The following is a 26570-nucleotide window of genomic DNA, read 5'->3' as shown; positions in this document are numbered from 1 at the left end:
TACTGTCGTTGAAAAGGCCTGGCGTCTGCGGTTGGTTCTGTTTGTACTTCCGACATCTTTTGTGTATGCCATCCTAGCCTCGATCGGCTTGTTACTACGAAGCAATCAATGTATGATATATCCATACAAATGTGATCCCTATAGCGTCTGATTCGTGTGAATGAAGACATCAATTCCAACCCAAACCATGCACGGGGATGGCCTAGTCCATAGCAGGCCAAAACCTCTCCTCCAACCAAACCACCTGCCTCCACCATTCCAAGCACCTTCCACGCATCATCTCCGCCTCCTCCCACCCTTTCGTCTCCCCGGCCATCTCATCCAACACATCCCCGATGCGATTGACAAAATCCTCAAACTCCACACTCGACCAATTGGGAATGAATTTATCCCTCAACGCCCCGCCATCCGCATCATCCTGGCCCTGTCCATCTCTCAACTTCAAATACGAAGCCGCATACCTCCACGACCGCAAATAACAGACCTCTGTCGCCCAGAGCACCGCCAATCCCTCGAGAAGAGAAGCTCCCGTACTTCCCGCCGACATGAACATATCAATGTACGCGCGCGTAATACATGTGGCCGCGAAATAAATCGGTCCACCCCTCTCCAACGGCGCCGCAGACACAGGATGCCCACCAGATGGCAAACAAGGCTGCTCGCCTTCCGCCGCATTCGTTCCTTGCTGCGGTTTCGGCGGCGAAGAAGGATTACAAACCTCATTTCCAGCCTGCATCTGGCATTCGCCTTGCGCACCACAGAGTCCATGTCCCTCAGCCCGAACCCCCTCCATCTCCCCCTCATCAGCAGCAGCCGTAGAGATATTCTTGCTTCCACAAGCCACGCCCGTCGACCCAGGACAAGAGCCCGACCCCGTGGTCGAAATCCCCGCCGAGGTAGTAATGCTCCCGGAGCCGGACTCAGCAAGACTCTCACCACCCTCCTCGGCCGAGATAGCAGTCAAATCTAACCCGTAGGCAGTGGCCGTCTCCTCGAAGAATTTTAACTCGGTGCGAATATTGACCAGTGCATCGATCAGGACCTCGACGGCCCGTTGTTCCGAGGATGGTTTGAGCGGGAACGCACTGTTCGCTTTATGGGCTGGCATGCGAATCTTAGCGAGTAGGAGGCCGATGAACCGGATGTATGATTGTGCGTAGAGCCGGTCTTGGGCGAGCCATTGAGATAGAGTTGATTTAGGAAGAGTGCCGCGGCCGGCGGAGGCGAGAAAGGGGTGGGTTGTTGCTCGTTTAAAGGCTTCGGGGGTTGCGGAAAGAAGCCAGGAGGTTAAGGGACCTTGGCTGGACATGTTTCGCGGTATTGGTCGTTTGTTTTTGGACAATTGGAGGGTTGGTGAGAGAATGGGTTCTTTTAGAGGGGCATGTGGAATCTGGAGCGGAATTAAGATAGCTGTGGGGCAAATGAGCGGGGGTTAATGAGCGTGGAGATATGCAATTATGGCGTCAGGCATAAAAATTGCGAAACGATTGAATAAGTGTGCAAGGGTAAACAGAGGTGGGTATCGTTTTTTTTTTTGAACGTTGGAGCTCATTTAACAGTCTGACATATATGGGATAGGCGCTCCATTCTTCACACGTGGAGATATATCAGGCTGAGGAAGCGGTTGCAATATATATGGAATGACGATCATAGAGATTACGGGAAATGAGATAAGATGAGATGACTTTCAATTTCTAAAACTACGCCATGCAGGTGAAAGGCTTTTGATAAGTAGATGTCAGATATTAAACAGCCTTGCGTATTTCACGATGCTTCCTCAGAGGAAGGGGCCACGTCAGAGCCTTGGTTTTGGCAGCAAAGCTAGAAGGCCTGAAATTTGCCAGGTGTGCATGCCTCGATCAGTTCCAAGTCGAATGGCCCGGTGAATGATTTACAGCCGCAGCAACTCCACACTGTCTTCCATGCTTTCAATGGACCCAACACCGACTGACAGACTTTCCCAGTCGTCAACAGCGTGCACGTTCTCCTCCAGAACGGACGCAGGTGATTCGGGTTCATCGTCCGACGAAGTCGAGGGACATCTAGCAAAGACAGGGATGAAAGGAGGAGACGAAATGAGATTGAACTCAGCAGGGATATTCATATTAGAAACAGTAGAAGGAGTCATATTGGGCCTCGCGTGAAGAGCAGCAATGCGACTAGTCGGAGCCAGATCAAGCCCAGGCCCACAGGACGGACTTGACCAGGAGCGATGCTCCGGAGACTTCGCCTTCTGCGCCCAATCCCTAGGTGAGCTCGCCGTGATGAGCATGATTCGGAGTAGTGCCAGCATGGTGTAGTGGGCGTCGTTTCCCCCGTTGTGGAGAGGAGCTTGTTGGACTAGTCCAACGTCGAGATCCGCCAAAGTGTCTCTTAAGGATCGTGCATTGGTCGTACGTCGCATGACACGCCACAGCCAGTTGGTATCCCACACCTTGTTGATCGCCGACGAAGGGAGGTCCATGCTGTTGAAGACCTTGCTGCCAGACTTGGCAAGTTGGGTCATGTCGCCCGCCATGCCGTGACCGATCAGGATCACTGACCGCCGGCGAAGCTTGTATGCTGGGATATCACCAACGTGGTGCCCATATGGAGGCGAAAAGAGCTGATCAATCCTCGCTCCCAACTTATTTACAGGGAGAATTTCACTCTGGCCAAATCCGAATTTCCTGGGGCATGAGCTGCATCGTTTCCAGAGGTCGTGTATGCAATTCTCCCCAGTGCGAAGATGATGAGATTTGATCATTCTGCTCCAATTGAGCCCATCTTCACCGGGGGGCAGGCTCACCAGATCGAGAGTATCGAGGAAGGAAATTCCAAGCTCTGTGATATGATCTTTCCACTCCACATCTACGGAAATGAAGATGTATTCACCCTCCATATCAAACGGAGGTGCCTTGAGGAGATTGACTGGTGGCATATTCGTGATGAATGTGGTTGGATGAAGGCCAAAGATGCATATCACTCTTCCCAAGGCTGTGGAGTATTTAATCTGGTGGGCAATTTGGTGATCCATTCGTTGTTTCTGCTTTGGCCCTCTGTTATTTCGTGCAGCCTGCACCCCGGCAAGAAGCTTTTCAAAAAAGGTGTCAGTCACCGACAATGGCCGGTCCTCCATCCAAGCATCCCACGGGCCAAGGGGAAGAGTCACTCCCAGTAATTTCTCCTTGTCCGAACGACTCTTGGTTGTCCCCAACTCCGTGGGAACAGGTGAACCGTCGCTGCCATCAAAATGAAGCAACATGCCTGCTTTTCCATCCAGTGTAAGGTCGCAATGTTCCTTCGCACTGGCCTCCTTTAGGAACGCAAGGACATCCGCTGCACGGGCAAGCGTCAGCCGGCCGCCTCCGGGATGGGTGAAGGGGATTTTGAGGTAAAATCTTTGCATGCTGCTTAGTGCGTGCGCTCTTGCCCTCTATGGGGTATCACTCACTGTTTCCAGGGCCGACACCAGAATTTCTCCTCGTGGAAGAAGTCTGCCAACAAGCGCAGGGTCAATTCTTTGTCCCTACCACCAATGTAGGTGTTTGGAAACCTAGCTAATGCCATAATAGGACACCAGTATCCGGCAATGTTCTCAGGTGTCAGAAATGGAATGGGTCCAGTCTCAACCGGATGAGTGTTGAGAGGCCCAACATCGACCTGCACAGAATGACAATGCTCAGTGACAAGCCCTTTCCCAACCTCAGCATGATGATGGCGTCTGACAGAGATGCAACACCCCGGCATCTCATGTCGGCTCATCGGGGCTGGACGTGGTGCAGTTGGCCTGGATTGCATGGACGAACTTACATTTTCAACCGCATGTGAAGCATTCTGGGTAGAAGTTGGAACCTGTGGATCAGACAAGTGCAGAGCACCACTGGGCTTTACATTCTTCGGGCGGGGCTTCTTTCCCTTCTTTGTGTGGCCCTTTTTGCTGCCCATGATAGATCGTGCTCAGTGAGGGCTAATGAAGGAGAGGGAGATAATGGTGAAGAAGACTGAGAAGGATAGGGGGTCGGAGAAGATGGATGTAATGATGGGATACAAAGATGGAAAAACGAGATGACCTGGGATGAGGGGAGACGGGATGAAAGAGAGACAAGTACTGAATTGCATTCACCCGTTAGTTGCGTGAGGTGAAGTGGTGCTAGTTTCAAAATGGATCACTGAATCACTGAAAGCATTAACTTTCTGATTCTTGCGAAGAAATCCACTGAAAATACATCACTGAACCACTGAGAGCATTCACTTCCATGGATAGGTAGCTGCTAGTGGTTATAATAATAATAACAGTAGTAGTAGTGGTAGTAGTATGACAAAATCTGGTCATTGCCGCCCTATACAAGGAGGTGCAGGAAAATGGAAGACGTATTCAGTAAGGAATGCCCGTTCACTAGGAAGGAAGGATATTAGCCACTACCTAGGTACAATGATGATTCACCTACATAACTGTTTCGATTGAAACTAGTAGGTTTTTACTTGAAATAGGTACTATCAGAAGTCACGATGACAGTAAAGAAGCGAATAAAAATGATATTGAAATTGCTGGTGGCTAATAACTCCGGTGATGCCTGGACCGTAACCAAACTCCGATCATTAACGCCATAGCAGACTAAAACCCCTAGCGATTGACGCAAAATCCCGTGGTATCATACAAAAAAATTGCTTATCGACGTCCCCCTCGAACAATACCGTCTGATCCTTTGTGGTACTTGACGCGACAGTTGGGACAGTACCATTTAGCTGTACGTGAAGGAACTTCTGACAGACCAACACAGTCCAGATGGAACCATTCACGATCACACTGCGACTCATTAGCGTTGTGCCTTTTTGACCGGAATAAAAGAAAACTTACGTCTTGATTCTCGCAGCATATCATTGTGCCAAAGCTCACATCCCCACAGATACAATACCGAGGCTCATTTGCATCGATCTCCTCCAACACACCGTCTTCGTCAATTCGAACGTCCTGTGAGTCCCGAATGCTGATTCGTTTCTTGCCAGGCTTGGCTTTGCGCCGACCGTAACTAACAGCAGCGCCGCCATCTTGGCCATTTGAAATGGGACCTGGAGCGGGTCTTTTGCGCTTTCGAGCTGGTGCAGGGAGACTTGGTGCATGTGAGGACTCGCGGATTGGAGTTTTGCGGGCGGGTGTTGCGCTTTTGATGCGATAGTCGCGCACGACGGTTCCAGTGGTTTGAAGACCACCTAGACTGCCCAATTCAATCGCCGCAGCTGCAGAGCGCCTTGACGAGGGTCGTGTAGTAGGTGGTGTGGGTGTTCCAGCTGGCTTGCCAACCGATCTTGTGGAGGGGCGTGACTCGTTCGGTGAGGCCAAAGGAGATTCTACTTTTGTTTCGATTGGTGATGCTCGTGTTGTGCCCATAGGAACAGGGCCGCTGTTCGCTTCTCCAGATGCAGTGGCAGCCGGTCCACGACTGGATTTGCGGCGCTTATGCGACATAGGAGCAGGTACTGGTACAGGCTCAGGAGCGACGACGTCTTCTTCCAATCCATTTTCTTCGACAGGAATTTCCTCCCGCTTCCTCTTGCGTGACGATCGATTATTTGGGGTCGCTTGGACAGAGTTTGAAGGCTTCACTGGAGTTTCGCCATTCAATGCCGCCTCACGTGCCAGTAGCTCACGTTTCAGCTTCTTGGCTTCGTTTAACTTCATACCACGATTGCTAATCTTGGTCTCCTCCAGATCACCTCCCATTTCGCCGCGATGGGTCATCTCCAGGTTATCACAATCAATAAATTCTGTGCCGTTTTGCTCAGCTAGTGCTTTTGCCTCTTTATAGGCGTCCCAGCCACGGCCGGCCAGAGCAAGCTCACGCCACACCATGACCTCACTAGGCTGCCATACAGCGTTTTTTTTTCATCTTCTTTCGAAGCTTGGTCATCTCCCATTCCGTCAACCGGATCCAAGGCAAATGTTCGCTGCCGACTTTGGCATCCGCAGGAGGAGGCTTCAGTAAAGCAAGCGCATTGCTAGTGGAGACTGTGACGCCCGAGCTTGGGCGGCGTGCCTTGTCCTTCTTTGGGGGCCTGGCAGGCTTGGGGGGAAGAAGATCCACATCTTCAGCATCTGATTGTTCAGTACTGGCGATAGGAGAATCAGGGTTGAAACCTGCCAGATGACTCGCCGCAACACCTGAGCGTCTCACCTTCTTCTTGTGACTGCGCTTGGGGTTATCAAGGCGGAGAGTAATACGCGTTGTTGACGCGTTGTCCTTCTTGGAGGGGCGTGAACGTTTCGGCGTAGGTTCTCGGGGTGGCGGAGTCGGTTCTGTGGAAGGTGGTCTCGGGAGCGCATCGAGCTTCTGCCTGATACAGCTCAGCCGGTCGAAGTGGCGATCAACAACGTCGTATGGAGCGACAAGCCTCTGCGTATGCCGATTCGCGCGCATTGATCGCACGATCAAGCTGATGAGATATGTCTCTACGCAGACCGATTGCGCTCGGTCGCTCGTCGGGTGGAAGGTCAGGTAGCTGGCCGTAGGTTTTGGTCAGGGAGTGTACTGAATGCGCCGAGTCGAGGTAACGCTCGTCCAGACCGCGGATTAAAGTGAGGGAGCGGATGAGATCGGCAGGGAGGTATTCAGTGTAGTCAATGTAATCGGTTACAGTGGCCTGGGCATCTGGATCGAAAGGACCGTCCAGAATGACCCCACCACTATGATCGGTTTCATCAGTCATGGCCATCTTGCGGGTCGTGATGCGCGTCCTATGGGACCGCACAGGATGCACCAATAATCGAGATACGATGAGCTTGACGAAAAGGTAGCAATAAGAAGTCACATTCCCAAAGTCACAGACCAAGCAGCACGACAACAGAGCAACGGAGAAGCGACGATGAGGCGTTTGCAGCTGCAACTGGGGAACAAACAGCGGATTATCTTTGTTCCTCCACCACGTGATGTGTCATCCTAATCGGGTAATCTGCTTTCACTCTAAGCTCGCACATGGCATAGAAAGAACTTTTCGATATGACTAGTTTTATCCTAAAAAGAGAGGCTAAGTGTAGTATCCGTAGAATGAAGTTCCATCCTTGTGTCGTGCTGCCTTTAAAGTAAGTGTATGGAAGTAGTCACAGCTAACGCGACTAATGTTATAGATCCAAGATTCCATGATAAATAGCCGTCAAAGGCACCTTGGGTAGTTGAGGCGTTGATTTGAAACGGCAAGCAAAGAGAACATAACAACCTGGGAGGTGCTTCCTCTTTTCCCCATCAATGGCTACCAATTTGGGTGGCCACTTGCCAGAAGCCACACTACAGAGCTTCTCCACTTCCATGTGCGAATTTGGCTTTAGATAAATCAAGTTCCTGCGGCACTACTCACAATCTGTATATACTTTCACCGAGGTCTTTTACTTGAGCTCCCACTTTCCATCATCCGACACAATCTCCACGGGTCTCCGTTCATCCAATGACTTGCGGCCAGCATCCAAAATAGCCGTAGTGGCAATTGTGTTCCGCAGAGTGGGAAGGGGACGAGCATCCAGTTGATCGAGAGTCAATCGGCCTTCGTTGACGGCCGTCACGGCGTCGATGAACTTCTCGAAGCTGATGTAACCGTACCCGGTTTGGCCACCGAAGTTGCCTTCTTCGTCGGGGGCGTAGCGCATGTAGAAGCTGAGGTCATTATAAGCGTTCGTCTTTTCAAGCGACATTTCATTTCACTCACGGGTTCACCCAGATCAGTCCCTGCTCGTCGGTGGTCACATCATAGGAGCGCTTGGCCTGGTTAACGCGGATTTCGCCATTGGCAGCCATATCTGTTTCCAAATTTAGTCCAACACTCATTCTTCCGATTGGGTCCCAAAACCTACAGTGGAAGTATTGATTCGAGTGCACGCCGGCATTCTGCGGCGCGGTCCAGCTGGCAGTATAAACACCTGTAGCAATCTTCGCAGGATCATCCTTGCGGCGCCACTCCACGAGAAGAGTGATAGTATCTTCCGTCTCAGGAACACAGCCCAGAGCGGCTGCGGTACCCTGCGAAGCGGTGGCCGTGACCCGCACGGGCTTATAGTCCGGAACCATACTCTCGCAGACATCAATGTGGTGCGAGTTGAGATAATACGAGATATCTGAGTCACGGCCCGCCCAGGCCTTGAAAGTCTCAAGCTGGCTCTTGGGCTGACTCATATAGCTGTAGAAATAGTTGAAGTCGCCGAGGGTCTTGGCCTTGGCGCGGGCATCTGAGTATGCCGGATCGAAGCGCTTGTGGTGCTCGATGAAGACGAAAACGCCATGTTTGCGCGCAGCGTCGACCAACGCGAGGTGGTGTTCTAAGCGCTGGGTCGCAGGCTTAGTGATCAAAACGTGGTGGCCGCGCTCAATAGCGTACAACGCAATTGGGTAGTGGGTGGAGTCGGGAGTGAAGATGGTGATTGCGGAGCCCTTTGGCAGAGCGTCAATAGCCGTCTTGTAGGCATCTGGGTCGGTCTGGTCATCGGCGGGAAAAGAGGTGAACGAAGTGTCGAGGCCGTTGTACACTTGGCAGATATTACGGTGCAAGTGGTCGCCTGTGATCTTCTGTTAGCCCAATTGTTCTATTGATTCCTCAGAGATGCTCCTCACGAATGCCCGGGAACTTCTTGCCCGAAACGCCGACCATGCTCAGGTCGCCCACTTTGCCTCGGCGGCGCAGGTCGAACAGAGATAGACCGACCACGCCGACCTTCTTGTCTGAACCGGAAGCACCTCCACCGACGAAGCCGGTAGTATACTCGCCGGTGCCAACCTATTTGCGATTAGTACGCGTACGCGACGGGAGCTCGTCAGGCTTACCATCAATACGCTAGGAGGTGCCATGATGTATATTTGTCAAAGAAGAGGATGACAAAAAAAATTTGAGGGGTATGAAGAGAATTAAAGAGGAAATGAGGGATATAATAGGGAAACTTGGGTCTCGTAGTGGAGGTAATTCTTCCGGCGTTTGAAAAACGTCAATAGCCGACCTCGTCATATCTTATCGGTGCGGGGTGGCTATTGGATCCATTGATGCGATTTCTGGTAATTTTCCTTGGATATTCCCTTTGCACTACAGAATCATGAAAGGTGTTCAAAGCTTGAGCTTTGCTGACATGTCTACACTTGTTCGCCGACTGCAGTTATGTCTGCGCAACATGATTTACCCTGACGAGGCCATGTTACGCGCCCCTCCTCCACGAAATGTCACCCCACATTCGCTCTGTATACTCTGGTTGGTGGAATCTATTTATCCGCCAAAGAGATCGCATCGGGCGATTTGCCGACATGGGGAGGAGCATAGAGGGTTGGTTAAATAAAACCAGACCAGCTGGCTTCCTGATTTCTCTAAATTTACATAAATTTGTGAGTTAACATCCCACTCATTTGTGGCTTCCCAGCTCTTAGCTCCCAAAATTAACATTCTACAGCATCATGTCGCCCACTCCTCTCCGTCCCGGCGTTTATGCGCCAACTATGACCTTCTTCGATCCCAGCACTGAAAACCTCGATGTTGCCTCAATCCGTCGCCATGCTGTGCGCTTAGCCAAAGCGGGTCTGGTCGGTCTCGTCACCATGGGCTCTAACGGTGAGGCCGTGCACTTGACGCGCCAGGAGCGCGCAACCGTCACACGGGAGACCCGCTCTGCTCTCGATGAGGCCGGCTTTACGGATGTGCCAGTCATCTCTGGTGCCAGCGAGAACAGTATTCGCGGCACCATTGAGCTGTGTCAGGAAGTTGCCGCAGCCGGCGGCGAGTATGCTCTGATCGTGCCGCCCAGCTACTACCGTGCCGCTGTCGGCAACGACGAGACTCTATACGAGTACTTCACTGCTGTGGCTGATGGCTCTCCCATTCCTATTATCCTTTATAACTACCCCGGCGCCGTCGCTGGAATCGATATGGACTCTGATCTCATCATCCGCATCTCCCAGCACCCCAACATTGTCGGCACCAAGTTCACCTGCGCCAACACCGGCAAGCTGACTCGTGTCGCAAGTGCCCTTGGCGCCATCACGCCCCCCTCCCCTCTGGCCCCCGCCCAGCGCGCCGCTCCCACCGTGTCCAAGCCAGACGCCAAGCACCCCTACGTTGCCTTTGGCGGTATCGCTGACTTCAGCATCCAGACTCTTGTCTCTGGTGGATCCGCGATTCTAGCCGGTGGTGCCAATGTCGTCCCCGTCTGTGCGTTCGTATTTTCAACCTTTGGTCCGAAGGCAAGCTTGCCGAGGCCATGCAGGCCCAGCAGCAGCTCAGCGATGCCGACTGGGTGCTCACCAAGGCCGCCATTCCCGGCACCAAGTCCGCTATTCAGTCTTACTACGGCTACGGCGGATATCCTCGTCGACCCCTGGCCCGTCTTAGTGATGCCCAGGCTCAAACGATCGCCGACAAGATTAAGGGCGCATTGGAAGTTGAATTGTCGCTGCCTGACGTGGCGTAATCATGATTGTGGAAAGAATGTAAATGCACAGTGGAATACTACGTTGTAAATGATCAAGTCATGACTGTAATTGCTTCCTTGTCACCTACAATTGCAATTCCCTCTAGAGGTAAGCCATCGTCAGACCAGCATGAGCCCTAAGTTTAAGCCCTATGAACTGGACATATGCGTTTTCTTATCTTTTATCGTCGATAAGAGGGTCCGCGGAAGCTAGTTTCTCCTGGGCGTTTTATAGGCGGAAAAATAGACGATCGGAGTTGATACGAGCCTGGCACTGTTGAACAATGCAACAGCAAGAAGTATGCCGCTTGAGTGCGCATTGGAGATCGCATGAGGTCATGTAGACACCCTTCATCTCTTGCACCCATCGCTGATTCAATTCTACCATGCGTGATTTCTTGTGCGAGAATCTCAGGCATTGATTTCCAGAGCTGAATTAGTAGTTTGAGGGGTGGAGCCCACCTCACGGTGACAAGTCCGATTTGTGGGGGTCACGGCACCTTGAGCCCAAAGCATATTTACGAGTCGGTTTAATGTATATGCCGCCCTTGGTGGAGGAGACAGCTTTTCTGTTAGATTCTCTTGATATGCCCCTCCTGCCCCCCCACACGCTACGGAATTTCTTGTTTCTTGAGTTGATTTAAAAATCGCTGTTTCCCCAATTCCGCGGAATAAAATCTACCTTTCTGCCCATTCACTTGACTATTCCTTGAAACAATGCCTTACCCCGAGGAAGCTGAGGGTTTCCAGGTCGATGGACCAGAAACTTTTACCCAATTTCACAAGCGCTTCGTGAGTTGAATGCAGCTAATCCACGAGCTTGACTAATCTGTGGTTTCGGGTCCGTAGTACAAGTTGAAGCCGTTTGGTGACTATGGTACGTTGAGTCCTATTCCGCTACTTCTCGATCAGTCCTGACCAAGGTTGTACACAGACGTGGACATCAAGATTGAGGCATGCGGTGTCTGCGGAAGTGACGTGCACACTATCAGCGGTAGGTAATTCGCCAAAGAGCCAGCATGACCTCAGCTCACAAATGTCTTTCAGGTGGATGGGGATCCCAGAAGTTTCCTCTGTGCGTGGGACACGGTAAGCACTCCGACATTTTTAAAACAAATGATCAATCGCTAACGAATTCACAGAAATTATCGGCCGTGCCATTCGCGTCGGTCCGAAGGTCACCCTCATCAAGGAGGGACAGCGCGTCGGCGTCGGCGCCCAGTCATACTCCTGTGGTGAGTGCAAGCAGTGTCTGAACGACAATGAAACCTACTGCCCTGTGCAGATGATGGATACCTACGGATCGGAGTGGCCTGAGACTGGGATCATCAGCCAGGGCGGATACTCATCGCATGTGCGCACACACGAGCATTGGGTGTTCCCCATTCCCGAAGCTCTGTCTACCAACACCGTGGCACCGATGCTATGCGCCGGTCTCACTGCGTACTCGCCGCTTGTGCGAAACGGTGCCGGGCCGGGCAAGAAGGTTGGCATCGTTGGGCTGGGTGGTATCGGACACTTTGGTATCATGTTTGCCAAAGCTCTTGGGGCTGAGACGTGGGCTATCTCACGTTCCAGGGCTAAAGAGGCCGATGCTCTGAAATTGGGTGCCGATGGGTATATTGCTACTGCCGAGGAAGGGTGGGAGGAGCCCCATAAGTTCTCGTTTGATTTAATTATCAATTGTGCGAACTCGTCGGAGGGCTTTGATCTTGCGCGTTACCTGTCTATGATGGATGTGCATGGTCGATGGGTCAGTGTCGGTCTGCCTGAGGAGGACGGTCAGATTATTAAGGCCCAGAACTTGATTTCTAATGGTGTGCTTATTGGGGCTAGTCACTTGGGCAGCCGTCGGGAGATGCTGCAGATGTTGCAGTTGGCGGCGGATAAAGGGCTGAAGGGGTGGGTGGAGGAGATCCCGATTGGCGAGGAGGGCCTGAAGGAGGCTATGCTTCGGATGAAGAAGGGTGACGTGCGCTATCGCTTTACTCTGACCGGATATGAGAAGGTTTTTGGTTAAACAGCCTCGGAGTGGAATGTTAGGTGTTTCTGAGACAGGAGTGGCCGAGGAGTTCTGATGATGTATAACGTGGGTGTGTGGAGCCGCTTTATCAGGGCATTTGATTTTTGCGATACCAATATGAAAATTAGACAACGATTAGTATGATCTCTATCTACGTCCAGCTTACACCTTCAATTGCGTACTTCTATGTCCATTGGTCTACATTGGGCAGATCTGAGATACTCTACCGCCGTACCTTTGCACCGCAATCTGTTCTATTGATCCATGCCAGTAGACTGTAATGCAGTACGTTCTTTTCGTGGTCAAGAGTTGTATTCTATTGTCATGGACCTTAAATACAACATTGTTTAAAGTGGAGCGACCCACTTCCCTTGAAGCATGAAGCACGAACCGGATCGGCGGCATCTTGAATTTTGGATTTATCGCGTTAGATCCGTCCTGAAAAAAGCCTTGAAACCCCTACTTTACCCGAATGACAGCAGAGTTCCGAGGTGAAATGGAACCCTGGAACTTGAAGGCTGAATCGCCACCCGACGGTACAAACTCGATAGTACTCGGTACTTTCCCACGCGGTTGTGCAGCATAGTCAGTGCGGTAGCAGTACTCCGCACGGGCGTAAATGCCCCAGAAGTCGCCCCCGGATGCTGGAAAAACTTAGATTCTTGCAGGAAGAAAAAGATAAGTACAGGTACGTCAGGATACTGCATTAAGACCGAAAAGTTACAAGTATTCTATACTTCAAGGCCAACCTCCGGACATAATCGATTCACCGCCCGACTCTCAGGCCCGCCCATTCTTTGGACTTAGGGATTCCTCCTCCCTTTTCTCTCCTTGCGCATCTTCCTTCTGATTTTTTTTTGGTTTCCTTGCTCATTCTTTCTCTCATATCGTTTTCTCGGTGTTGTTCTTGGTCCCTATCTTTGGTTTCATTCATCGTTTAGAGCCACTTCCCTGAGACGCCCTTTTAAAACTTGCATCTCACGCCTTACCCATAGACAAGGGACCCGAAAAAGTCCAATCGTTTCATTCACATAAACAGCCCGTGTCAGCGGAGCACCAAGCACGACTGCGCATCAAATAACATCGCAATCGAAGTCGCCATTCATTCACTCTTGTTATTCGCACGGTGATCATCGTTATGTCGCCACGTGAGAACTCCGGCGGCCTCTCTGTGCGACGTTGTCCCTCGCTCTCTCTGCGCCCTCGTGCCAAGACTACTGCGTCCTCAGCGGCATTACCAAAAAACAACGCACATGCACAGTGGCAAAATGCCTCCCTGGCGGGGGTTTCGGACGAGTATAATGCCTTGACGGTGGATGATACGGAGTTGTTTCAAGAGGATGTGCCTCGACGCCGTGCGGCTAAGAGCTTCTCGAGTCTACGTCATCCAATGGAAGGTCTAGTGGCTCTGGGCCGTCGCCTCTCTGTGTCAGTTCGCAACAAGTCCTCGAAGCAAAGCTTACAGGTCCCTGAACTTGAAGATGACAGCGAGTGCAGTTGCGAAAGTGGCTACTATCACTATGCTGTGGCCCACGGCTCGAATCACAAGCGCAATGCCGATCCTGGAAGCTGGGCACCTAGATCCCGCGCCTGGTCTAATGGCATCAGCATCAACCGCCGTCCCTCGCTCAACAGTGTATCTGCCTTGCATAGCTTCTATGCGCCAAGTTCTTCAAGCCCAGTACCCATTCCGGGAAATGGGCTTGCACCTCCGATTTTCCCGAATGATAAGTTCGCCGGATCGGCTGCGCGCGCCGCCGCTGCCGCGCAGAATGAAGCAGCCAGGCTGGAATTGGCCAAAACGGAGCGGGATCTCCAGCAACCCGACGCGAAAGTCACACAGGATTCTGAGAGTGGTATCGGAATTAACCTGCGTGACCCCTCCGGGCAATCTTATTTGACCTGTGTGCACATTGGTAAGAACGACAAAGTCGAAAGAATTTTGAGTCAGCCATTGATATCGACTACAGACCCAGTTTCCTACCTCCCTGCCGAGATCTCGGCTCACATTCTTTCATATTTGGACCCAGCGTCTCTCATGGACTCCGAATCTGTGTCGAAGGCCTGGCATCTGCAGGCTTCTTCGCCCCATGTTTGGAAGCATGTCTTCCATGGTGCATACCCTCGACGCCCGGCCAGATCCGCTTCAACCAAGAAGACGTTGTCTGTCGGTTCGGGGAAGTCAATTCCCAACCAGGACTGGAAGAAGATGTTCCTCGTCCGGCGATCTCTCGAGCAACGCTGGAAACAAGGCAAGGCCGCGGCCATCTATCTTCACGGACACACAGACAGCGTTTACTGTGCACAATTTGATGAGTACAAAATTATTACTGGCTCGCGTGATCGCACCATACGTGTGTGGGACGCCCACTACCCGTGGTCCTGCCAAAAGATTATTGGCCCTCCCACGGGCGACGTGACTATCAACGGACCGGTAAATAACCCGGCACAGCAGGCCACAGGCAAGTCTCCCTTTGCAACTATTTGCCCACCATCGACTCCATCTGCCGGGATCGTTGCTCCGATGGTGCACCCGTCAAATTATCATAGCGCCTCAGTTCTTTGCTTGAAGTTTGATGAAGAAATCATGGTCACTGGGTCTTCAGACTTTAGCTGCATCGTGTGGGATATCAAGAAAGACTATCAACCAATTCATCGTCTCATCGGCCATAGTGCCGGTGTGCTGGATGTCTGTTTCGACGATCGGTACATTGTATCCTGCTCGAAAGATACTTCCATCTGCGTGTGGGACCGCAGGACCGGTGCACTCCTTAAGCAGCTATCTGGCCACCACGGACCTGTGAATGCTGTGCAACTACGTGGTGACCTCGTGGTGTCAGCTGGTGGCGATGGTGTAGCCAAACTCTGGAACGTCATCACAGGTCAGTGCGTCAAGGAGTTTATCAGTAAGGACCGTGGTCTTGCGTGTGTTGAGTTCAGTGATGATGGTCGAACCATTTTGACCGGTGGCAATGATAAGATTATCTATCAGTTCGATGCCAACACCGGTGAGCTGGTCCGTGAGATCCGTGCCCATTCGTCCCTGATCCGGTCGCTTCACCTTGACAGCATGAACAAGCGTATCGTCAGTGGAAGTTACGATATGAGTGTCAAGGTATTTGACGCCGACACTGGTGAATTATCTATTGATCTGCCTGGTTGGACCACCAGCTGGATGCTGAATGTCCAGTCAGACTATCGGCGGATCTTGGCGACTAGCCAAGACTCGCGGGCCGTCATTATGGATTTCGGCTACGGACTAGATGGGATTGAATTGTTGGAGGAGTAAACTTGCTGCACAAGTCTCGTAATTTTGTTTCTTCAATTAGCGTTGATTTAAATATTCATGCCGGCATGGTCTTTGAGGAGTTGGAAACATATGGGGAATGCAACCATGGGTACTGGGCAGAAGAAGTGACTATAGAATATCTTACTCATTTGTTTATAGCGATACACATGCAGTCTACCAGCTTTGAATGAGATGATAGTCCAAAGACCAGAAAATACCTTATAATATGCCTGAGGCAAAAGATTACTTAATCCCCCGTGATTGGCTGCCGTGATTCTTAGCGCCGCCAATGATCCGTGGATTTTAGCATCAAAACAAACCACCGTTGTTTTTCATCAACAGAGACAGGCAAACCCCAGCGAGGAGGCCCTGATCTTTCACGATTTTGTTTTCTGTCGACCCCTTGTCAAATTTTGTCTCTCCATTTCCCCATCTCTCCCTTCAGCGTTCCGATTGCGACTATCACTACCCCACCATGGGTGAATCTAGGTTGGTTTCCCCCCCCCCCTAAACCAACAATCGACCTCTGGACAACATGGAAATCAGCTAACCCTGGATCTGCTACAGGCAAGAGCTGCTGGCATGGCTGAACAACCTGCTGCAGCTGAACATCACTAAGATCGAGCAGTGTGGAACCGGGTATGACGAATCGGCCACCCCTCCCCCTCCACCCCTAGATGCGGTACACGTCGGATATGCGAGAGGAACAATGGGCTGACATGAGTCTCGGTGGAATCAAACAGTGCTGCGTTATGTCAGATCTTTGACTCCATTTTCAGTGAGTGCGGTCTTTGATCGTGGGCGCTCCGAGGAGCGGTCAAGCCGTCCGAGATTTTGCGAAGGCATATACTGATGCGAATGATCTTTTGTTTTCTAGTGGATGTGCCCATGTCCCGGGTTAAGTTCAACGTCAACAGCGAATATGCTTACCTCCAAAACTTCAAGGTCCTCCAGAGTACGTTTCGACAATAACTCACCATCACCGTCCAAGTCCTCGTGCCAATCAACCTTCTAACATACGACTCGTTCCAGACGTCTTCACCAAGCACGCTGTCGAGAAGCCCATCCCTGTTCAGTCCCTGAGCAAGTGCCGCATGCAGGACAACCTCGAGTTTCTCCAGTGGACCAAGCGATACTGGGACCAGCACTACCCCGGCGGTGAGTACGACGCCGTCGGCCGCCGTAAAGCATCTGGCGCCCCCGCCGGCGCCCCCGCTGCGCGTACTGTCTCGGCTGGTTCGCGACGCGGCGTGACCCCTACTACTGGTGGTACCGCCCGACCTCGGGTTGCCGCCGCGCCGACCAGCGCTGCCACCGCGGCTCTGCAGCAGGAGATTTCGACACAGAAAGAAGCCATTGCTGGACTCGAGAAGGAGCGCGACTTCTACTTTGCCAAACTGCGCGATATCGAGTTGCTGCTGCAGAGCGCCATTGAAGCAGATCCCGAGTTGGAGAAGGAGGAGGATACTCTTGTTAAGCACATCCAGGGCATTTTGTACTCAACTGAAGTAAGTTTCATCCGAGAACGTAACTCGGGCCGATGACATTGCTAATGGAATCTTAGGATGGATTTGAGATCCCCGCGGAGGGTGAGGAGGTCGTGGGTGACGACCTGGAGACGTTCTGAGCGGAACGTGATCGGGCCCGAACACGAGAAGCGTCTCATTACTAAATACCCCATGAGATGTGGAAGCGTAGATAGTGAATTACACGCCCATATGGGAATCATGGTTTGTGATATGTTTTAGTACAGTAGCGAAACATACCACAAACCTAGAGTGACTATGACTATGACTATGACTGTGACCATGACTCTGAATCTTACCTAATATCTCAGGCTCGTGTACGTCTAACAATAGTGCCAGACAGGAATAGTGCCGTTCCCTTGCGGGAGGGCGATAATTAAACCTGCAGCGCGCTAGTTTGGGCCAGACTCAAGCGGGACCCACCCGTCATTGATCCCAGGGTTTGGTTCGTCAAATACCATGCGTACCTGCATCACCGCTAGTCCCAATATGGAACCGGCGTTGGACGCTGCGAGGAGATGAAGTGTGCGTTTCCAGCAAAAAAACAATAACAACATGACGATTCAATGGATGCCCCGGTTCAAAGAAGAGGTCTACTCATGTCAACCCTTTTCACCCGTCTGCCCCGGGGAGGTAATCACACCAACAAGCCAGGAAGAAGAAAGAAAACGTTCTCGGCCCCGGCCCCGGGACTAGTTCGTCACCCACGCGGGTCGTCTTGGCTTCGATTAGGGGAGTCTGGGTCCCGTCGCTCCACCATTTCGCTTTTTCATTTTCCCAAGTGTCGGCCGAGCTCACCAGGTAGCATATCTGTGTCTCTCAGACCCAGACTCAGACCTCGCAGTGTCACCCCTCAACGTGCCCGCTGGTACCCCGGGTCCCAATATCACCCGTCTCGCTCGTCTCGCTTCGTTCGGGGGGTCTAGTCGACACTATGGATTAAAGGCAACGACCTGGCCTCTAATTTAACTGCCACTCCTTCTGTCTTCTCGTTCTTTTCCCGGTGGGTTGCCTGTTCCTTCCATCTGACGGGGATGTACCAATATCCGCCCCAGACCAATCAATTGAGAAATCCCATCGCTGACCGGACAAATCAATACCTTAGGCCATTCAGATCTGCGCTGAATGCCCTTCATTCATTACTGATTCTCTCGTCGGCGACATAGGCCGCTGATATCCACTCCTTTTTCTTTCGCCCACAGTCTCTCCTCTTGGGGGGCCTCAGCCAGCGTCATTCGTTTCTGCGGAACCCGCGGATAAGTCTCTGCTTTCCATTTGCACGAAAGACTTCAAGATTGACAATTATTCGCCCATCGTGCAGCTGGTCGATTCAGCTCCGACTCGAGTGAGAGTTCACGATCTTCCTCCGTTGAAATCAACTTTATCTGTCTGGGGCACACCCCCACGATCTTCAAAATGGCGCATCATGGACATAGTCACCTACGCCACAAGCGGATGAGCAAGCTCATCCAAGCCAGGCACCATGTCGAGGAACAGGAAGCAGCAAATGCGGATAGAGAAGACTCCAACGCCAAGATCCTCCGGGCTGTGAATATACTTGAAACCCCCAGTTCTTCAACTTCTGAATTGGTCCCGAATAATGCCTGCAATCCGTTACAAGATTTAACTTGCCTCGAAGATACCGCCGAGACACAAGCCGGATCACTTTTTAAACGACAAGAGGCTGACTCACCCTCAACCAAGGTGGTTGAGACCATCTTGCATTTGGTGGATCAGAATTCCCACACCCTTTGGGTGTCCACGGCGCCTGGTTTTCCGATGACCGTTTCAAACCCTGCGTTTGGCGCTTTCACCTTCACTGCCAGTGAAACGGCATCAGCAGAGCTGTCCTTGTCGACCGCTCCCACAAACTTACTCGCTACCCCGCCGGCAAACTCGACAACTCAGACTACACCGCCACCTACGGTCAAGCAGACCCAAACAGCGCCAATCTCTTCGCAGAAGATCTCTTTGCTAGCCGGCACTTCAATTCCGTATACATCGACTCCACTGTTTGAGCCAGCACCGTCTGCGACTCCAAATTCTACAACCATTTTACCGACGTCGACATCTGCTTCCTATGCGGATGGTGGTTACGATACTTGGTATTCTAGTTCCAGCTCTTTTGAGGTCCCATATTCCAGCATCACACCGTGTGCTTCAACGAGTGCCTCGTGGGATTCCGAAGAGACTAGCGCCGGTCTTAGTATCAGTACCAGTACCGGTACCAGTGTCGGTGGTGGAGCGGAGACATTTACGGGGAATTCCCAACCTACTTCATCCTCAGGGTCAGGATCAGGACCAGGACCGACCCAGGATGCCAGTACGCCTAAGATCGTGGGCGGTGTCGTAGGAAGTGTTGCAGGTCTCGCCGTTATCTTCCTTCTTTTATTTTATCTTTTCCGCCGTCGAAAGTTCTTACAACAGCAGAGTGCCCAAGGTCTTCCATCCAGTGATGCCGGAACACGCGGCATATCCGAACGGACTTTGAGCAACGACAACGATCCTTTGTTCTCGGCATCTTATTTAGCACCCGCCTTTATGAAACGTTGGCGCACTTCGACTATGACCACCGCAACCGAGAGTACCATATCATCGTCTGGCACGAGCGAGCGAGGATTCCAGAAGCTTTCCGGTCGCAAGATCCCTCCTGTCCTCACTCACGGAGGCGACGGGTACGGCGGTGGCTTAGATGGCGACTCTCCTACTCTTCCTGGCTTCTCCCCCATATCTCCTAGCGGGGGGGCCACTGGTCTCCCCTTCGACGTATGGACCTCCTCCGGCATCACCATTCGGCATGCCGTTGGAAACCAATTTACGAGAGGCTGATGAGCATATCGCTCCCGTTCGACCCTCACCACTTCATCTTCCTGTCTCCAGCTCAGTCAATTTCGGCTCTCCAACTACCGTGAATCCCTCGCACCACTTGGCGCAGCCTCAGAGTGTCATGCCGAGTTTACCACCGCGGCCTGATGGGCTGGGCCGCAGTCTTCCGAGCCACGACGGAAGCAGAAGCAGCCGCTTCACGGAGGGCATTGATCTGTGAAATTGAATGTGCTTATTGCTACGGGATATGTGATATGATATAGGCAACGTGATACGGGACTTGGAGATCTGAGAGGTGGACCATGACCGATTCATCACGCTGATTTGCTTGCAGCGATTCGTCAGTTCTTTGTTCATTTTTCATTTGACCTCATTTTGTTCAATTGTTTTGCGATTCAAGGGATCTCAATGAGTCCCTGCCTGTCTTTGACATCTGTTTTTGTCTATTGTTTCCTTTAGATACCCCCTATTCCCTCCTCTTCTCCTCGTGAATAACTTTCTTTACTTTTCTACCTTCTTCTTGCTTTTTCGATCCGGCGGATTACCGTCTGTTGATGTGGTATGGTCATGAGCCAACTTTCCCATGGGTTGGCCTGGGTATCCCTTCATCTAAGATAATGAATAATAGTAGCCTGGAATCTTCTTATTCTGCACATGTCTGTAGCCTAGTGGGGCAGTGAGAGCACGTGGACTGTGTCTAGAGCTGAGTTGTATTATTTTACCGCAATTTCAACGCTAAGTTCTATTTTCAAGGCACGCAGATGAGCCCCAATGCTGCCTACGCTGTCTGAGAAGAGCACCATACGGACGTCACGTGGTACGTGATCTGTATCTGGCACCGCCACAGACGATCACTCGCCACATCACAGCCACATCAGATGGCAATTGCAATCCTGCCCATGAACAGGTGCAGTGATGATCGTAGATGCCACTGGCTGTTACAGCGGGTATGATGATCATATTTCCTGCAACATTTGCCAAAAGTGGTACTCCGCAGTACAGGATCGGTGTCATGACACAGACGGCTCTATTCGTACGCACGAAACGAAACACACCTCGTGCTTGCAACAGCCAGATCTCCACGTCATGCTATGCCATGACGTATCCGGGTGAATATTCACCTGCTTAACTGTCCGTTCAAAGGTGATGACACTCTTCAACCTGACACATAAAGTTAAGCGGGGGCATGCTGAAGCTCTATGGCGATTGGATAGCTATTGAGGCGCAGTCGGACCCATCTCCTCCACCCATGGACATGGCGGCAACTAAAACCACCCCATCACATCTAGACTGAGAACCATTGGGATCTCCGTCGGGCCCCGGCGCACCTGGCCGGGCGCCTCGCCAGTCTCAGACTGTTGCATGAGCCCGTCGGCGCCTAATTCCCATTTCACTGTCGTGTGCTATATCGTCGCCTCTCATCAAGGCTGTGTTGGATCTTGAAGACTCGAGCTGGGCATGGACTCCATATTCGCCTTTCTATACCTTGTCGAACGCTGTCTTCACCTTGGCGAAACCTACAGTTGTCGCCGTCGGGGCTGTGCTCTGCCAACGTAATATCTCGTCTAGGTCATCCTGGCGAGTTGCTTCGGCTCTATCTCTACTTCTTATCGAGCCCCTCACTTGTCCGTCTACTGCCTTGGGTGTGAAAATTTGCGCGAGCTTGGCATTCCCTTATCCCTTAGCTCGAGTTCAATACCGAGAGTTCTCCATTACTCGGCATTTTCTGGGCATTACACAGCCACGATAGAGGGTGATATCAAGCGTACACCCCATCATCCGCAGAATTTTCACAGGAACCCATTTCATAATTTACTTTTCATATACCTGGACGACACAAAATCGTCCATCCGGTGCAAAAATAAAAAAAGCACCATGGCCTCATCTAATAACCCATCCCAGGGCCCATTTCTTAGTCCCGTCGTCGTGACGAATCCAAGCGGAAGAGAGGTAAGTAAAACACCTAATTACCCGCAAGTATATTGGGCGTCAAATCTCAGATTAACTTCTCATCAGCGATCTCTATCTGTTTCATCAGCTGCCGCATCATCATCAGGGTCCAGCCCAACAGATAATGACCACAGTCCAACATCACCCACATCATCTTTATCGCCAGACATGGCCTGGAATCAAAATTCAACCCATCTGATGGTACATCATGGCTCGTATCGACCTGCATCGTCGATAGACGGCGAAACATTACGTCCGCGCTCAGACTCGTTTGCATCAACTGCGAACATGACAGTTCGCTCGCGGGCGAACTCGGAAGTTGATCCCTCTATCGTTTCCAAGTACGACGATGTCCCGCTGGCGGAGGCATTAAATCCAGACCCGCGCAACGAGGCGGACTTTCAAGTCGATGATAATCGCTTTGCCTTCTCGCCGGGCCAGTTGAACAAGATGCAAAACCCCAAGTCTTTGGCTGCATTCCATGCTCTGGGTGGGCTGCAGGGTCTTGAACGCGGCTTAAGAACTGATCTTCATGCTGGCTTGTCTGTCGACGAGGGCCGATTGGATGGGACTGTTGCTTTTCAGGAAGTGGCGCCACCCGTTTATAATAAGAGGCCGTCTATAAGCAAGCCGGCGCTGGATCACAATCCTGTAATGGCGTCGGCGACGGGTGGGGATTCCTTTGAAGATCGCATTCGCGTCTTCAGTGCGAATAAGCTGCCGGCGAGAAAATCGACTGGCTTTTTCAAGCTGTTCTGGATTGCTTATAATGACAAAATTATTATACTTTTGACTATTGCGGCTATAGTTTCGTTGTCGCTGGGTATTTATGAGACGGTTTCGGGAGGCACGGGTGTGGACTGGGTTGAAGGTGTGGCTATTTGTGTGGCAATCTTAATTGTTACCGTCGTGACTGCTGTCAATGATTGGCAGAAGGAACGACAATTTGCGAAATTGAACAAGCGGGTGAGTGATCTGACATCAGCGGTATTGATATATCACAACAGACTAACATCACTAGAATGATGACCGAGAGATAAAAGTCGTCCGCTCTGGCAAGTCTATGATGATATCCGTCTACGATATTCTAGTCGGCGACGTGCTTCACCTGGAGCCGGGTGATTCAATCCCTGCAGATGGCATCTTGATCTCAGGACACGGTGTCAAATGCGACGAATCATCCGCCACTGGCGAGTCTGATCAAATGAAAAAGATCGCTGGGCAGGAAGTATGGCTGCAGATTGTGGAGGGCCGGGCAACGAAGAAGCTCGATCCCTTTCTGATTTCCGGTAGCAAAGTTCTTGAAGGTGTCGGAACCTACCTTGTCACCAGTGTCGGGCCTTATTCGACATATGGTCGGATCATGATATCCTTGCAAACGACTAATGATCCCACGCCGCTCCAGGTGAAACTGGGAAAGTTGGCCGACTGGATTGGATATTTGGGTTCAGCGTAAGTCGAATTACATTACGCCTTGATTCCGTTCATACTAACGATGGTGTGCAGAGCTGCTATAATACTTTTCTTTGTCCTTTTGTTCCGCTTCATTGCCGATCTTCCGAATCATCCGAATGTTTCCCCTGCTGAGAAGGGTAAGGAATTTGTAGATATCTTGATTGTTGCGGTCACTGTCATCGTCGTGGCCATTCCAGAAGGTCTTCCATTGGCTGTTACACTTGCCTTGGCCTTTGCTACAACCCGCATGGTCAAGGAAAACAACCTTGTCCGTGTCCTTCGGGCTTGTGAGACAATGGGCAACGCAACTGTTATCTGCTCCGACAAAACAGGAACCCTGACACAAAACAAGATGACAGTGGTTGCCGGTACCTGGGGCTCGGATCAAAGCTTCAGCCAACCATCTGAGGGTGAGACTGGCACCGATGCCATGAGCATCTCAGAAGCCTTCCAGCGCTGCTCTGCTCCGGTATGCGACCTTATTACCAAAAGTGTTGCATTGAACTCTACTGCTTTTGAAGAAGATAAAGATGGTAGTAAGGAATACGTCGGAAGCAAGACTGAAGTTGCACTTCTTCAGCTAGCTAAGGATTACTTGGGAATGGATCTCGCTTTGGAGCGTGGCTCTGCCGAGATTGTCCAGCTTGTTCCCTTCGATTCTGCACGCAAATGTATGGGTGTTGTTTACCGTCACCCTGGTGTTGGATACCGCCTCTTGGTTAAGGGTGCAGCTGAAATGATGGTCGACGCCTGTTCTACTCTGATCACAGGGATCGACACGGCCAAGGAGTCCATCCACACTGAGGGCCTCTCCGACCAGGATAGACAGAAGATCCTGGGAACCATTGATCGATATGCTCAGGGGTCCCTCCGCACTATCGGAATGGTTTATGGCGACTTTGCATCATGGCCACCAAAGAATGCTAAGAAGCTGGAGGACGACCAATCTGCTGCCGACTTTGATGATGTCTTCCGCGACATGACTTGGCTGGGAGTCGTGGGCATTCAAGATCCTCTTCGCCCTGAGGTCCCCGCTGCCATTCGCAAGTGTCACTCGGCAGGAGTTCAGGTCAAGATGGTTACTGGGGATAACGTTGCCACCGCCACTGCCATCGCGACTTCTTGCGGCATCAAGACTGAAGATGGATTGGTCATGGAAGGTCCCAAGTTCCGACAACTGTCGAATGAGGATATGGATAAAGTCATTCCCCGTCTGCAAGTCCTGGCACGATCTTCGCCTGAGGATAAGCGCATTCTTGTGGAACGACTCAAGGCCCTTGGCGAGACTGTTGCTGTCACTGGTGATGGCACCAATGACGGCCCTGCCCTGCGGACCGCGGATGTTGGCTTCTCTATGGGTATTGCTGGTACCGAGGTTGCCAAGGAAGCAAGTTCAATCATCCTCCTGGATGATAACTTCCGTTCTATCGTCACTGCCATTTCTTGGGGACGTGCGGTCAATGATGCCGTGGCCAAGTTCCTACAGTTCCAGATCACCGTCAACATCACAGCTGTCACTTTGACTTTTGTGTCCTCTGTGTACAGCAGCTCAAATAGCAGTGTTTTGAATGCTGTGCAGCTGCTTTGGGTGAACCTGATCATGGACACATTCGCTGCTCTTGCACTGTACGTTACCCCCATGCTGCGATAGTATTCTCAACTGACAAGTTCACAGTGCTACCGATGCCCCGACAGAGAAGATCCTAGATAGAAAGCCCGTGCCAAAAAGCGCCTCACTTTTCACTATGACCATGTGGAAAATGATTCTCGGCCAGGCAGTCTATCAACTTGCTGTGACATTTATGCTTTATTTCGCAGGCGACCAATTGCTCGACGCACAACTCGACGCCAATGACGCAGCACTTCGATCAAAGCAGCTTTCAACCGTCGTCTTCAATACTTTCGTCTGGATGCAGATCTTCAACGAATTTAACAACCGCCGTCTGGACAACAAGTTCAATATTTTCGAAGGCATGCTCAAAAATTACTGGTTCATGGGCATCAACCTCATCATGATCGGCGGCCAAGTCATGATCGTGTATGTCGGCGGCCAGGCCTTTGGCGTGACTCGCATATCCGGTATCCTCTGGGCTGTTTGTTTAATCTGCGCACTAGGCTGTCTACCATGGGCTGTGGTCCTGCGCATGATCCCCGACCGCCACTTTGGCGTTGTGTTCAATGCGGTCGTTAACGGGATGAACTTCATATTGAATCCACTTTCTCGGGGCTTCAAGGCCCTTGTTCGTGGTATGAAGGCTCTCTTCCGAACCCATGTCTCGATTTACTCGCCGGGTCATTCTCCGGAAAAACTCAAAATCCCTCGACACCCCTCTTGAATCATCCGAGACCCCCAATTCTCCTGTCTCGGATGAGGAAGCTCTCCCTTCCACGAAATTGGCTCACCTCGAGAGATCTGAGCGCCCCCGGACACCACCCACTATTGTGGTGCCTCCTATTACTGTTACGACTTCTCCTTAGACTTTTTGTTTGTGTTATATAGCGATACCATTGGGTGGCTGGCGGTCAATTTTTTGTACCTAACAATACCTCGAAGGACAAGATCAAGAAGATCTTTGTACGACAAAACTTGTTCTCTAGTCGTTACGATGTTTGATAACTAGGGAAGGCCTTTCCAAAGTCTTTGAAATACTGGATCATGACTTATGTTAGTTCGATAGGACTAAGATGCCCCAACTAAATTTCATGCACCACTGCTAATTCCGCTGTAGTCCGGCCTCGGAGTATCTAATGCGGCCCCCACTAATGCACAGCCCCTGAAGAAAGTGTGATGTTTGAGCGCTCCTCTGCAAATCAGAAAATTTATCAGCAGAGACAGAAGGCTGTACAACTGCTTAATGGACTACCAGGCAATAACCCACCCAGCCAAAGGATCAGTCGAAAACAGTACCTGATAATGTGCATTGGAGAGCCGCCTACTTCAGCTCAGAAGGTCCTGGTAGGGCATTGCGATGGCATGATATCGGACAGAGATGTTCAGATAATTGCGACTAAATAGAATTGGCTCATTCTCCGTTCACGCATATGCGCCCGTGGTGGAAGCATTATACTCGTTAATGGCTTCATTGGAGG

At 51.3% G+C, this 26570-nt stretch overlaps 10 protein-coding genes across 10 annotated transcripts; 6 read left to right on the top strand and 4 right to left on the bottom strand.

Moving 5' to 3' along the window:
- Positions 1-202: 202 nt before the first annotated feature.
- On the bottom strand, positions 203-1309 carry N7477_000483 (putative transcription regulator PAB1642; the record flags this gene model as incomplete). The annotated part of the gene is made up of 1 exon (XM_056962146.1): positions 203-1309. One exon carries the CDS (start codon positions 1307-1309, stop codon positions 203-205), a length of 1107 nt encoding a protein of 368 aa, XP_056827149.1.
- Positions 1310-1891: 582 nt separating this feature from the next.
- On the bottom strand, positions 1892-3927 carry N7477_000482 (uncharacterized protein; the record flags this gene model as incomplete). Its single annotated transcript, XM_056962145.1, has 3 exons — positions 1892-3380; positions 3434-3642; positions 3793-3927. 3 exons carry the CDS (start codon positions 3925-3927, stop codon positions 1892-1894), a joined length of 1833 nt encoding a protein of 610 aa, XP_056827148.1.
- Positions 3928-4651: 724 nt separating this feature from the next.
- N7477_000481 (putative PHD finger domain protein) lies at positions 4652-6693 on the bottom strand (the record flags this gene model as incomplete). Its single annotated transcript, XM_056962144.1, has 4 exons — positions 4652-4789; positions 4841-5845; positions 5937-6311; positions 6373-6693. 4 exons carry the CDS (start codon positions 6691-6693, stop codon positions 4652-4654), a joined length of 1839 nt encoding a protein of 612 aa, XP_056827147.1.
- Positions 6694-7360: 667 nt separating this feature from the next.
- Positions 7361-8810, bottom strand: N7477_000480 (Gfo/Idh/MocA family protein; the record flags this gene model as incomplete). The annotated part of the gene is made up of 5 exons (XM_056962143.1): positions 7361-7625; positions 7678-7768; positions 7823-8521; positions 8577-8739; positions 8787-8810. The coding sequence occupies 5 exons, from the start codon at positions 8808-8810 to the stop codon at positions 7361-7363; spliced, it is 1242 nt and encodes a 413-aa protein (XP_056827146.1).
- Positions 8811-9401: 591 nt separating this feature from the next.
- On the top strand, positions 9402-10411 carry N7477_000479 (dihydrodipicolinate synthase family protein; the record flags this gene model as incomplete). The annotated part of the gene is made up of 2 exons (XM_056962142.1): positions 9402-10152; positions 10185-10411. 2 exons carry the CDS (start codon positions 9402-9404, stop codon positions 10409-10411), a joined length of 978 nt encoding a protein of 325 aa, XP_056827145.1.
- A 717-nt stretch (positions 10412-11128) lies between these two features.
- On the top strand, positions 11129-12431 carry N7477_000478 (NAD(P)-dependent alcohol dehydrogenase; the record flags this gene model as incomplete). Its single annotated transcript, XM_056962141.1, has 5 exons — positions 11129-11203; positions 11261-11288; positions 11346-11405; positions 11459-11500; positions 11554-12431. 5 exons carry the CDS (start codon positions 11129-11131, stop codon positions 12429-12431), a joined length of 1083 nt encoding a protein of 360 aa, XP_056827144.1.
- Positions 12432-13572: 1141 nt separating this feature from the next.
- N7477_000477 (WD40 repeat domain-containing protein) lies at positions 13573-15723 on the top strand (the record flags this gene model as incomplete). The annotated part of the gene is made up of 1 exon (XM_056962140.1): positions 13573-15723. One exon carries the CDS (start codon positions 13573-13575, stop codon positions 15721-15723), a length of 2151 nt encoding a protein of 716 aa, XP_056827143.1.
- Positions 15724-16198: 475 nt separating this feature from the next.
- Positions 16199-17350, top strand: eb1 (microtubule-binding protein BIM1; the record flags this gene model as incomplete). The annotated part of the gene is made up of 6 exons (XM_056962139.1): positions 16199-16212; positions 16291-16405; positions 16483-16501; positions 16601-16678; positions 16756-17231; positions 17288-17350. 6 exons carry the CDS (start codon positions 16199-16201, stop codon positions 17348-17350), a joined length of 765 nt encoding a protein of 254 aa, XP_056827142.1.
- A 1315-nt stretch (positions 17351-18665) lies between these two features.
- N7477_000475 (uncharacterized protein) lies at positions 18666-20078 on the top strand (the record flags this gene model as incomplete). Its single annotated transcript, XM_056962138.1, has 1 exon — positions 18666-20078. The coding sequence occupies one exon, from the start codon at positions 18666-18668 to the stop codon at positions 20076-20078; it is 1413 nt and encodes a 470-aa protein (XP_056827141.1).
- A 1872-nt stretch (positions 20079-21950) lies between these two features.
- Positions 21951-25958, top strand: pmcB (putative calcium-translocating P-type ATPase(PMCA-type); the record flags this gene model as incomplete). Its single annotated transcript, XM_056962137.1, is given in 6 exon segments — positions 21951-22991; positions 23047-23143; positions 23162-23477; positions 23532-25106; positions 25156-25753; positions 25827-25958. The coding sequence occupies 6 exon segments, from the start codon at positions 21951-21953 to the stop codon at positions 25956-25958; spliced, it is 3759 nt and encodes a 1252-aa protein (XP_056827140.1).
- Between the last annotated feature and the right edge of the window lie 612 nt (positions 25959-26570).

This window comes from Penicillium maclennaniae (assembly GCF_028827695.1).
Source record: "Penicillium maclennaniae strain IBT 15551 chromosome Unknown utg000001l:1.0-3280838.0:1.0-3283122.0, whole genome shotgun sequence".
NCBI classification, from domain to species: Eukaryota; Fungi; Ascomycota; class Eurotiomycetes; order Eurotiales; family Aspergillaceae; genus Penicillium; species Penicillium maclennaniae.
This window is presented reverse-complemented; position numbering and strand designations above follow the sequence as displayed.